The sequence below is a fragment of the Typopeltis vanoorti genome, chromosome 3, assembly GCF_054136105.1.
Source record: "Typopeltis vanoorti isolate ZY-2024b chromosome 3, IOZ_Tvanoo_1.0, whole genome shotgun sequence".
Taxonomy (NCBI): domain Eukaryota; kingdom Metazoa; phylum Arthropoda; class Arachnida; order Uropygi; family Thelyphonidae; genus Typopeltis; species Typopeltis vanoorti.
Window position 1 is genome coordinate 77019367 of NC_143551.1, and position 13669 is coordinate 77033035.

A 13669-nucleotide genomic window follows, 5' to 3' on the forward strand; every position below is an offset into this window, starting at 1 on the left:
CAGTGATAAATGTGACAGGGGCTAGCACTAGAACACAGTAGATGAATTGGGGTTCTTAAGATATTGTAGAATCTCAAAGTAAATACAGCCATGGGATTAGATGGGACATCAACCAGTGTTTTAAGAAAGTGCAATGTATCTAACTAGACTCTTTAAGTCACAGTTCTGGCAGACAGAGTTCCAAGAGAGTGGAAAGAGAGAAAATTAATTCCTTTGCATAAGAAAGGGACGAAGACTGCATTAGAAAAATTATAGACCAATCAGTATCTCAGGAATGGTGGTAAAATACTGGAAAAGCTGGTCAAAAAGAGAATTCAGGAATGGATGGATAAGAATATGACAATCCATGAGGAACAACATGGCTTTGTAAAGAGTCGCTACACCTTATTAATTTATCAACTTTTTATAACAGAGTGGCAACTGATTTGGATAAAGGGAATGGCGATAATTACTTAATCATAGGATCACTTGCCTATGGAAAAACACACCAACAAGCAGAGACAAGGAAGTTGTTATTCCTTTATAAGGCCTTGATACATCCACATTGACCAGACCCTTGGGGATGAGAGATTAGTAGAGAGGATCCAGAGACGAGTGACCAAGAAGATTGTGAGTGGCCTGTGGAATGCTTCCTATGAAGATAGACTGTTTGAGGGTTGCTAAAGTTGACTGATAGGCAAATGGGGGGAGGGGATATGATAGAAACATTTAAGTTACTTAAAGGATTTTATAGGATTAATACAAAGGAAATATTTCAGCACTTGGCTAGAGGGGGGGGGTGAAGAACAAGTCGTCCCTGGAAGTTGAGTAAGAGTGTAGGGGCATGAGAACTAGGTTTTTTGCTTGGAAAGCGTGAATAAATGGAATGGGTGTTGCCAGAAACAGTTGTGAGGCCTTTGTCTTCAAGGACAGGTATAATAGATATTGTGTGGATAGTTTGGGTCCCCTACAATAAGTCTTCAGATTCCATGGAGGTGCACGTACAATGATAATAATTTCTGGATTCTAAAAAGTATATTCAAAAATGTAATTGAAAGAAATAATTAATTTAACAGAGTGAATATTTATTCTTAGAATCTAATAAAGAAAATTAATTACCTCAGATTCTTTTATAGTCTCTACCTTTGCTACAAAAACTAAATGGCATACTTCTGGTTCAATGGTATTAAATCGGACACCATTAAAACTTTTATAGAATTCATCGGCTGATTGCTGGAAAAAAAAAACCTATTAATATGAAAACTGAATAAGAAGGAAAAATATAAATGCCATAATACCATGTTCAATAAAACTAACTATTATTAACATTTCATTTTTAAGAAGAGCTTTGATATCTTATATCTTTATAATTTTTTTAATAGTAATCCTAAATACAAGACACTGTTCAACCAATAGTGCAATTATTACCAGGAAATGGCAGAAAGCTGAAAAGAAATAACTTGTTAACAATGAATATGATGCCCTGTAGATTGTACTCTTCAGGAAATATATAAGAGAATCGACTTTCAAAAGACAGTAGTAGAGGTAATTATGCAGCAGAGTCATTCAAGTGCAAAAGAGATTGAAGTAAGACTGGACAAAAGTTATGGCCAAAAGCTTTGACAAGAGACCAGAAGGAATGCCTGCCATTTGGATATGATGCCAGTTTCCTATTATGCCTTTAAATCAAGTTTAGATGTGTTGATGCTTTTGAAATCAAGTTTAGATGTGTTGATAGTAATTACTTCTTGGAGAACCAAGATTAGATAAGGGATGAGAATTTAAAATAGAATTGGGTATAAATATTTCCTTATGATGAAGAATTGCTTCTATGATATGTCCTATGCATACATTTGAATCAGACCAGAAAATAATAATTCAACCAAGGATATGAGGCAAAAAAAGTCATGAAGATCATCGCATTAGTCATTGTTATAATGCTAGACAATATATGGATGTGTGAGTTGCTTCATGGGAGATGAAATCAGCATTAGATTGTGGCCTGAATTGCTGAAAATATAAACAACATTCCACGGTGAGTGAGAAAGAGAGCTAGTATTTGAAGAAAAGATAGGATTATCTGTTATTCTGCAGGTATGTGAATAATTTATGTAAGAGTGTTGGCGACAACAAATGGTCTGACATCTCTATCTGCTTTATCAGTACTAAAAGAAAAGTAAGTTCAATTTGTTGGTGGTATTAAGAGTGCAATATAGACAGCAAGTGAATATCAAAGAATGGGAATGAGAGATTTTTAGCCAAAGAAGAATAAAAAAAAAAAAGAGGTGATTATATATCTTGAAAACTCTCTAACATGGTATATAACTAAGAAAATAGTTCTTAAAAATTGAAAACATTGAAAAGCTATGTACAAATGCAAATTTGAGAAAGAAATGAATAAATAGTGTGTAACTGGGAAAACTGAAATGACTGAAGAAACCGGAATTTGAGTTTATGTAAGGAAACGTAAATGTGCTTTTACAGACTACAAAACAGAAATTAACATCAATGAGGGTGGACCTAGAACCATATATATTTGTGAAGTGAATCTGAAAGGCTTTGGGTGGTTTGCCTTTAATGGGTGTACAAATGGAGAATTTAACCAAACTTCCTTCCTTGCCTAATGAAACTCTCTAGGCATGTCTGAAAGAATAGTGGCAGTAAAATTATTTACTAGTTACCTGGAAACCTAAAATGCTAAAATTAGATGTTTTATTTTATATATATATCCCACAAACGAGAGGTCACAACACAACCTATAGCACAACAATGTCATGTGTGAGCAGTGGTTGAGAAGGAATCTAATAAGTTTCTTGAAAAGGTGGAGGTTCACAGGAACACTATTTAGCTACAGGTCTGCCAAATAACTGTTTTAAAACCACCCTCAAGTCTGCAGGATTCCCTAACTAAATTGAATAACTGTTGTAATAAATTGGGTATAGTAGAGAGTCAACAGAATAAATGTATTCATTTCATTGTCGTCTGAACAATTTAGGTATAAGATTTTTTTTTGTCCTGTTCCTGTTCTGAAGATGGTATTCTTCTATTTCTTGTATGATGTTTTTTGTATCTAACCGTTCTCTTATTTCTGTTTTTCTTTTTATCTAATCTAGTGATCCCAGGAGAGGTCTTAGAGACTTCATCTGTGCTGCTTCCAATTTTTGTCCGTTTCTTTGTTTTAGAATCTAGGTTTCACTTCCAAGTTTGAGAGATGGTTTAGAAGTCATATTATGTAATCTTAATTGAGTTTCTTTAGTCATTTGTTTTCCAAAATTTCTTTTAATTATGCCATTCATTCTATTGTAAATTTGTAGTCATCCTTCCAATTGTGAATCAGTATTGTATTGCGAGATTATATTTCCTAAGTATTTGAATTCCGTAACTTGTCTATTATTTTACTGTTAAACATAATTTGGACTCTTTGAATGGTGCCATAGCTTTTTTTTTTTTTTTTCAGCTATTTTCATTTGAAATCTTTTTGCTATTTCATTTGGGTGGTTAGTTGCAATTTGGAATTTATCGACTGAATTTGAAATTAGTACTTGATCATCTGCATAAAGTATTGCATTTAACTGTATTTTACTTGTTATTTTAATTCCATCTTTCATAGTTGTTTTATTCTTTTAGGATTCTGTTCATATAAGTGTTGAATAGAATTGGGGATAAGCCACACCTTGTCTTACTCCTTTATTTATAGTGTTAGGTTCTGATAATGCGATGCAAATTTTTGTTTCTCTGTATAGACTTTTTATTGCTTTAATTAATAGAAGAGGTGTTTTATTGTTGTGTAATATTTTCCAGAATAGATTTCTGTTCAAGTTATCATACCCTTTTTCGTAGTCAATAAATAGAAGGAAAGTGGGCAGGTTAACTTCTTTTCTTTTTTTTTTATGATCTGTTGCATTGTGAAAGAGACATCTATGCATCCTCTCTCTCTCTCTCTCTCTTCTAAAACCACATTCTTTAAATAAAAGATACCGAGAAATTATATACTTAGTTTAATCCTTTATTCAAGTGTAAGCAAACAAGTTTGCACCTAAACTATTTTCAGGACTGGGGCAACTCGTACAAAGAAGCTAATGACTTCACATCACTTGCCTTAGTATCCCATAATGCAAAGCACATCTCCTTACAGACATGTATAATGCTATGCATTATGGGAAGGGTCACTACCCAGATCGGTTTCAACCTTTATTGAAGTCTCATCAGTGGGATCCAGACTCAGAGATGATACTAAGTTTGAAATAATGCAGGTCATATTTTCATATACGAGTAGCCAAAAGGTGTCACAACTGTTAATTTCTTGGTATCTTTAATTTATAGTATAACTCAAGTGGAAAAACTTCCAACACACTGTTCTAAATAATTTTTTTTGTGTATTTAATTAATCTGTTCTTTAAGATATTTGTATATAATTTAGATGCTGTTATTAAAAGAGTAATGCCTCTGTAATTTCCACATTTGTCCTTGGGACCTTTTTTGTGAATATTTCTTACTACTCCAGTTGTCCATTATTTTGGGATCTTTTGATATTTCCAGATATTATTGAAGAGTTTAAGTAGGCTTTCTTTTAAGCTATTTAAGCAGCTCAACACACATTCCATCCAGGTCCAGGTTTTTCTATTTCTTGATTTTTAAATTCTTTTTCTAATTCTTTCATTACTATTTCTTCTGTATTTCCCTGTATACTGATATCTTCAGTTTTGTCAATGAGGTCTATTTCTTGTTTTTCATTCCATACTGTTTTGTAGTGTTCTATCCAATCCTCTTTGGAAATTAAATTATTTCTTAATTGGTCATTTTCTGTTGTTGGTAATTGTCTGAAAATTTTAAAACCTGTTCTTTGTGGTCCAGTGATATCATGCTCTAATGCTTTAACATATTTACTCCAATCTTCTCTATGTATACTTCTGGATATGTATACTTTCTGCCTTCAGCTCATAGTTTCTTATATTGTATATACTCAGCAGTGTTTTTGCTCTGCAGATAGATTTTAAAAGCTTGTTTTTTCCTTTTGATTAATTCCTTTAAGTCATCATTCCAAGTTCTGAGCCATTTTTTGTTTTTCCGTGATTTGTATCCTCACTTTCTTTTGCTGCTTTTAGTATGGTTTCCTTTATATTTTTCCAGTCAGTTTCAATATTATTTGTGGTTGGTTTTATTTTATCTCTTATTCTGCTTTTATATAAGTTTCTAACACTCTCTTGTTCTAGGAGGTGAATTTTAAACTGTTTATTAAATGTTGGTTCTTTATCTTTTTTTCTTTTGAAGCATGTGGTTCTCTTTATGAATTCAAATCTGCTTTCAACTAACAAGTGATCATTATCAATTTCGCTGCCTCTAAAAACTCTTGCATCCTTGATATTATTATTTAGTTTTGTTGTTAATAATAATGTAATGTATTATTGATTTGATTCCTCTTGCTTCCCATGTGTACTTATGTATATTTTTATGCCTGAAGAAAGTATTGCCGATTTTTAGATTATTAAATATGCAGAAGTCCCTTAATAAAATCCCACTGTTATATTATTGATTCTCCTCTAATCCAATGCATCCTGTTATTCAGTTACTTGCAACTCTAGCATTGTAATCTCCCATCAAGATTGTTGCTTCATTTTTATTTGTTTAGTCAATACATTCCTGAAGTTTTCTGTAAAATTCCTCTTTTTCATCTACTGGTGCATAAATTCTGAAAATATTGAATGTTTGATTTATGATTTTCATTCTAACTTTGTTTATTCTGTCAGATACCTAAGTATAATCCAAAATTTTGTTTTTCCATTTTTTATTAATCCAAATGGCAATCCCAGATGAAGCCTTTTTGTCTTCTGGAACTCCTGAGAAGATCATAACATAATCTTCCAGAATTTGAGATCCCTTCTTTTTCGTCTCAATTATTGCTGCTATATCAATGTTTCTATTTTTTAGTTCTCTTTTAACTCATTAATTTTGTGTGTGATTCCACAGACACTCCAAGTAGCTATTTTTAATTTTTCAAAGAGAAGTCCATCAATTAGCCGGGTCATTTCCAATTAAATCCATCCTATTTTTCTTCTTCGGAGCTTTGCGAGTAATTGTAAATTTCCCCTGGATAGGTTACCAACCTTTCACAGGGTGAGTTCAGTGATGGGGCTGCTGCCACATTAAGGCCTCCAAACCTGCCTTCTGGGAGGGAAAGTAGACTCCCACTGTGTGAGATGAAAGAGAACAGCAGAATAGAAAAGATTCACCCCTAGCCCTCAACTACTCTAATAGCATTGGGAAGAAAGGAGTTTCATTTATTCATCAGCTATTCTAAATAGCTGAAATGTTTTACTTGTTAATTCCTGATATGGACCCCCTGAGGATGCAGGAATTTTGATAAGGAGGAGGAATTATATCCTCAAAAAAAGGAGGAAACATACAACATACAGCTAATAGCTATGCAAAGTCAGACAGTTTGTTTTCAGTCAGTTACAAGAAATTGAACTAAGAACCATCTGTAAATGGAAAGACCCACTCAAAAAGTGAATAATGCTAAAAACATTAAAACACTAAACCAGCTGTATACAAGACTATTTAATTTTATCCAGTGACCAGATCTGAGCACTGGATTAGAATTAAAACACTTGTTAACAGACTGAAGACCACAGATATGAGAGATTTCTAAGAAAAATTACAGGAGTGAACAGATGGCATCAATCTCAGAATCATATTAAAAATGAGGATATTAAGAAGAAACTTTGTAATATCAGCCAAGAATGTGCGAGCAGAGCAAATCTCAGGTGGTATGATTATTTAAACAGAAAGGTTAGTAAAACAGGTATTTGTTGCTAGGATGGCAGGAAAAAAGACCCAGAGGAAGACTAGAGCTTAGGTAGATTGATGCAGTAAGAAGTGCCTTAAATGACCAAAAAATACAATCCGATAATACTGGAACCCTAACAGATAACAGAACAATCTGCAGGAAAATTGTCAGTAAGAAGTTATGATGTAAACTTACATGTAGTGCCATCATAATATCCTATGTATCTTCATCCCCCCCCCCCAAGGGTACATATCAGGAATTGGATGATGCTTTAATGACCATGGGGGGGGGGATAGAGAAGAAAGAAAAATATGAGCATTTCATAAAAACATAACTAAAAAAAATCACATATATGATGAGTAAATATACATAAATTTAATGAACTATTCTTTAAATAATTATGCAGATTCCTCTTGGCCAGCCTGGTGGGCCGAGTGGAAAGCATCTTCACTCTGTAGCCAATAGGACATGGGTATGAATCCCTGGGAAATTAATTTTATTGTTAGATTGAGAGCCCCACCCAGCTTACTAGAGGTATGAAGTAGCTTTAAAAATTCCATTTTGGTCTGAGAAGGGTTTCCAGATTTTGCAAAATTTAATTTAAGAAAAATATAAAAAAAAAAATGAAAGACATTCATCTTTTGTACTAATGTACTATAAGTGCAATACCTTTTGTCAGTGGAATTCACATAAAAAATAAATAAAAAAAACATTGACTCATACTATACCAAATCCATGAGGATGACAGGAAGAGTGTTATGGATCATAGTTTGTTATAATGCTGAATTTTCTTGAGAACAGCATTGTTATTATGATGCTTTTGTTGGGACTTTTTGATAGTTTGTTATAGTGAATGAGTCTGTTATAATGGTATTATTTTTTCTTACTGTGAAAGTTCACAGTAAGAAAAAATAAATAAACAAAAGAAATAATAATAATGTCAAACACCATAGTCATTGATTTCTGGTCCAGATTCTAATTTACTTTTTTTCTTTTGTACTATTCTCACATACAGATAGTTCTCACTTTACAAATTTCTGCTTTGTGAATTTTTATCTTTACGAATTTTTTGGGTCGGAATTTTTATTTTAAATTGTGCACAGCAATTACACAATAAGTAATGACGTAATGATCAGTTAGAATGAGCCTAGGTCACTCAAGAGCCTTGGCGACATGAGTGTGTTATTCGTAGTTTTCTTAAAAGGAATTAATAAAGATACTCTCCCAGTAATATGAAAGGCAAATAAGAAGGCTTGGCTCATGGGTTCCCTATTCTTTGAATAGGGAACTCTTTGTTCCTGAAGTGAAACTCTATTGGAAAAAACAAGTTCCATTTAAAGTGCTTCTGATAACTGACAATGCACCTAGCCATCCCTCATCAGTAACTTCCGTTTGCCAAATGTAAAAATAGTCTTTTTACTTCCAAATACAACTTCTCTTTTAGAACCAATGGATCAGGGAGTGATTGTGACGTTTAAAGCACATTATTTCAAAGAGACTCTGGAAATGCTAATAGAAGCAACTGATAAAGATGAAAACTTTTCTATCAAACAATTTTGGAAGAGATTCAACATTCGGGTAACGTCCTCAGTTTAATGATAATTTCAAATGCTTTGAAGATCCAACAAATATTGTGAATTCTGTAAGTCAAGTGATCTTAGGCATGCCTAACCAGTTGCAAATGAAAGTTTCAGAAGGTGATGTTAATGAGTTGCTCCAATCTCACACTATGGAACTCTCACCCAATGACCTCGTTGAATTAGAGGAACAAGAAAGAAACGAAGAAGAAAAAGACAAAGAAGATAACGAATATGAAACTCCACTTCAGTTTTTCACTTTAAAAGGTCTAGAAGAAGCATTTAAACTTCGCAAAAAAAAAGCTCAAGCAATCTTTGAATCACAAGATTCAGACTTGGAATGATTTAGTAAATTTTCCCCAAAATGAATAATGCTTCTGCTTGCTATCGAGCTATTTTAAACAAAAAGCGAAAGTCAATGAAACAGATGACACTCGAGGTGAGACCGCCTTTGAAAAAAAAAGATGTATGAAGCTTCCTAATATATTTCCCACGACCTCAACGGCTGCCAATTCGCCTGGTGATATAGAAATGAGTTAATTTATTTTTCAAAGAATCGTTTTTAATTTAAAATTTTCTTATGTTATTTTTTAAATATGTAAATCTTTGACCATTAAAGTCTTATCATTTAATATTCATTATATATATTCCTTCTTACGAACATAACTCTCACTTATAGCATTATTTCTAAGGCAAATAAACTCCTGCTTTACAAATTCCTGATTTACGAACGGTCGCCAGGAACCAATTAATTTGTAAAGGTGGGAACTACCTGTATTTATTTAGAAGTACAATTATCCCTCGATTAACGTGGTTAATTAATCCTTGATGTTAACGCATATACCAAAATCGCGTTAATCAAGTCTAATAATCAATGGTAAAAATTACAATTCGTCCATGATCGATCACTGTATTAATAATTCGTTTTATATGGTACTTTTTTCGGAAAGATAAAAAATGAATGCAAAGTAAATGTTTATTAAATACTTGTACCTACATTGTTTACTGCGAATTTTTTATCAAAAAAGTTATCAAGAGTCGTTTGAACAGTTTTAGTTTTTTTCTTATCGACATAAATTCTACCATAACAAGCAAAATGACTCTCCAGACCTCGGCAAACAAGCAATAAAACAAAGAAAAAACTGCAAATATAATACATGATGGTACAAATTAAGTGGATATTGAATCCAACATTATTTCATAGCCGAACATAGAAACTAGAAGAGTTTCGTGCCGAATATATATAAACTAAAAGTTTCGGCAGATGCAAGCATAAGCAACCTTATGGGCAACTCGTAGTAAAGATGGAATAAGCTCCAGATCACTTTCCTTAGTATTTTCAATAATGTAAAGCACATCTCCTAGAGGAGATGTATGATAAATAAACCTTTGGCTCTCTATTTCAGTAATACATGATGGTTTATTTATTTTCAGTTACAATCTAGAAATTATTGAACAAAGAATTTAAAAAAAAAAAAAAACATACTATACTAACATTGGAGGTCGCGGTATCTCTTGGATACAATTTACTGTCAAATATCACAAACCTTTACATAATATGTGTTAAACCAAAATGACAACAAAAAACAGTGTGGAATATCACTCGTAACATATGAATGCACAACTGCTCATGATCTCCAAGCTATACACTGAATTGTGTAAGAATATTTATAATAAACATTTTGCATGTATCTGTCAGATCAACTGCGAGCTCTGCAGGGTTAAAGGTGCGTTAATTAAAACTCTTGCCGCGTATATCAGGGGAGTGCCGCAATTAATTTCGGCACGTTAATCAAATCCCGCGTTAAACAAGGGATACCTGTATTTCATTTAGTTAACTAGAAGTTAAAGTAGTTTAGAAAATATTTATTTTCTAAAAAATATTTATAACTGTTTTATGTGAATCCCACATAAATGACCACTAAGCATTAGTACTGTGAATGGGCTCAGAATTAAATAATCCAGCAATCCTATTCTTGAGATGAAACACTTTCACGCCACTTCAGGTGTCCAATAAGCAGGGTGGCGGGCTCATAACAAGAAATGAAATTTATTTGCAACCTAAAGACATTTTAAACATCGAGTGCCAAGTGCTTGACTGAGTATCCACTCTCCAACAACAGGCTGCAGTTCAAATATTGCCCTGGGCATATATGCTTGCAGCTGTCTCATACTGGATGATGGCATTCATCATCCAGTGAAACCACTGCCAAGCTTATTGAAGGCTTGAAAAAAAGTGCCATGTTTGGTCTCTAGAGCAGGGTTTCCAGATTACGTAAAAAATAAATTTCAAAAAATATAAAAAAGATATAAAAAAAATAATAAAAATAATCCCTTGGCACACCCATAATACAAATGTACTGTAGGTCTACAATGTTTAGTGGGTAGAAGTTATGGAAAAATTGTCATCCCCTCAGCCAACCAGGCTGGTTTATAGGCATTATATAGGCACTGGTAATTTCTGCTCTAGAAGAAATTAAAGTCTTTTCATAAAAATTTCTTACAAAATTTTTTTGTAAGAAATCTAAATTCCATCAGTTGTCAATTTACAATGTGCATTTTATTTATACAAAGTCCATGTCAATTTTTATTACTGATTTTTAAGCAACATCATTAAATTTATGTATATACTTGCAATTTTTATTAATTCTATTTTGACTAAATATACCTTTCTGTCTCCCTCCCCCCTCCTTTCCCTTTTTTTTTCATGTCACTGAACCATAATTCATTTAAGTTTGTTCTTATAGGAACCTTCATAATATACCTTCGACAAGGTATATTATGTTCTTTTAATATAAGCAAGCACATCAAGTGTATCATAAAAATTCTCACCTGAATTTTATCAATGATAAATCCCACCCACAGAAGGATAGCACAAATGCCAAGATGAGTTAAGTGAGAGATAATTATCATTATTCAAATATATGACATCTGAAGATGCATCGAGGGAAGCCCACACTGCTCTTCCAAGCAAAAAAAATCTAGATCCCAAGGCCTTCTAACCATGCTTTTACAAAACTTCTAGGGGCTGAGCACATCAGTGCTGAGATAGAAGTTTATTGATGCTTATTATTATTTTTTTTTAAATTTTTTTGAAGAGCTGCAAGTTGTAGTTGTTTGGGAATACAATTACAACCATTCAAGAGGACAGAATAAAAGAAGAAGAGGAGAAGCAGGTTAGGTGTGTCTGCAGTCGCACAGTAAAGGGATGTTGAGTAGCTGCTGCTCTTGTATTAAGAGGTAAGAGGTGCAACAGAAAGTGGAGGAATGATGGTTCCCAATTCACTGGAGCAGTGACCATTCTGAGGTACCTGTAGAATAGACGCAGTGCTGAAACACCGCATCTGTGAGATAGAGGTTGAAGTGAATATGTAAGAGAGGAGGATCAATGAGCCTAATTGCTTGTCTCTGGACAGGGTTCAGATTAGGGGCAGTTTTAGGTGCACTACCCCCAAACATGTAAGCAGTATTCTATGCATGGGTGGATTTGTGATTTGTATATAACTAGAAGTTGGGCGGATGTAACACAGCCTCTTGAACAAAAGATGTCTAGTTTTTTTGGATGTTGATGAGGCAACTGAGGTGATGTGTTTATGCCAAGAGACACTGAAGGAAATGGTAGTCTAATCAGAGAGATCTGAACTTGTCTGGTGATTTGTCATTACTGAGGGTAAAGGTAAGTGAGCTGAGATCTCTTTTGTGAGAGAACAGGCAAGACTGTGTTTTTGGTGGCATTCAACATGACAAAGTTGTCCTTGCACCACTGAAGGATAGTATGAAGATCAATGTTTAAGGCACTGGTTGTAGATAATCTTGTAGCATGGGAGTCAGAGTACTGCATGGTTTGCCAAATTAGTAGAATGGGTTGAGAATACTACAGTCAGCAAAGCTGTGGATAGTATTAGTGGTAAATGTGAGTAGGTCAGGTCATTTATGGACAAGAGAAAGAAATTAGGAGATAGGACAGAGCCTTGAGGCACTCCAGCATTGATGGTGAAGCTCAGAGAGAGGATTCATCTACTATAACTTGCAGAGAAAGACCAGAGAAAAAGGTGACTACCCAATTACAAAGGGTGGCAGGGAGATGAAAGGATGCAATTTGTTAAGCAGGCGATGATGTCACACACACACACACACACAGTCAAAGATTTTGGAAATGTCAAGGGTGACAGAACAAGTTCATCCAAACCTTTCCATGGCACATGCCTAGTGGTGGCAAGGTAGTGGATCTTGAATGATGGAATCTGTACTGGTGGTAATTGATTAATTTGTTGGTGTCTAAGTAGTGGAGGAGTTGGCTATTGATGACTTTCTCCATTATTTTGAAGAGAACTAAGGTGAGGACAATTGGTCGGTAGTCTGATGATAGACTTCTATTGCCCTTTTTTTTTTTTTTTTTTTTTTTTTTGGGAAAGGTGGATATGAGATTGCTTCCATTGGGATAAGTACCAGATATGTATAATAGATTGTAGAGATGATCCAGGATGGGTGTTAACTCTGGAGCACATTAGAGAACAACAGGAGAGATGTCACTAGGACTAAAAGTATCCAAGTAATTTAGTAGTTTTCTGATTTCTTATTGTCAAAAACCTAAAGGAGACACACGGTGCTCAGAGGTATTTGAGGGAAAGAGTGATGCCAGGAGGGCAGCTTTATTTTTGGATGAAATAACAGTGGTGCCTTTAGGTTGAGAGAGAAGTGGAAGTGCAGGAGAGCAGAGGTTGTGTCTAACAGCCTTAGGGAGGGACCAAAAGGTACAGCTTACATTTGGACAGGAGGCAAATTTTTCTGATGACTGATTTGCATGCTTTGGTATAAGGCAGAGTATGAAGTTGAAGCTCTTGAAGCAAGCTACATGCAGTAAGGTAAATTTTTTCTTTGATTGCTTTAATACACTTTTGATTGAACTAGGGCTTGGAAAGCAGATGAGGATAATGGGTAGAATTGGAGATGAAGTCTTCATGCTGGTGAGAATAATTTCTGTAACTTATTTGCAGCAGGTATTAGGGTCAGATAAGTAAAAACAATAGTCAGATCAAGGAAAGGAGGAGAACAAATTCCAGAGGTCATCCCAATTGGTTCCTTTGTAGTGCCGAAGGATATGAGGACAGGAGTGGTTGGAGGAGGAGCACTCTGTGAGAGATGTACAAGATTGTGGTCCTAGCTGCTGAGAGAAGAGGTGACCTCTGTCATATATCTGGAAGGAGAATTGGTCAAAAAGAGATCAGAGTATTTGGAAAGTGAAGCAGATTATTAGGAATTTGAGTAATAGTTATACAATTTGTGTTAGTCATTACTTATGGCAAAGACCTCTGCTTCTCGTCCA

At 34.2% G+C, this 13669-nt stretch overlaps 1 protein-coding gene across 1 annotated transcript in view; it reads right to left on the bottom strand.

Annotated features, from left to right (window-relative positions):
• Positions 1-13669, bottom strand: part of LOC150108289 (BRCA1-associated protein) — a 257850-nt gene that overhangs the window by 166462 nt on the left and 77719 nt on the right. Inside the window, exon 6 of the mRNA XM_090415728.1 lies at positions 1099-1212. Coding sequence (XP_090271854.1) covers positions 1099-1212 — 114 coding nt within the window. The remainder of the gene's footprint in view (positions 1-1098; positions 1213-13669) is intronic.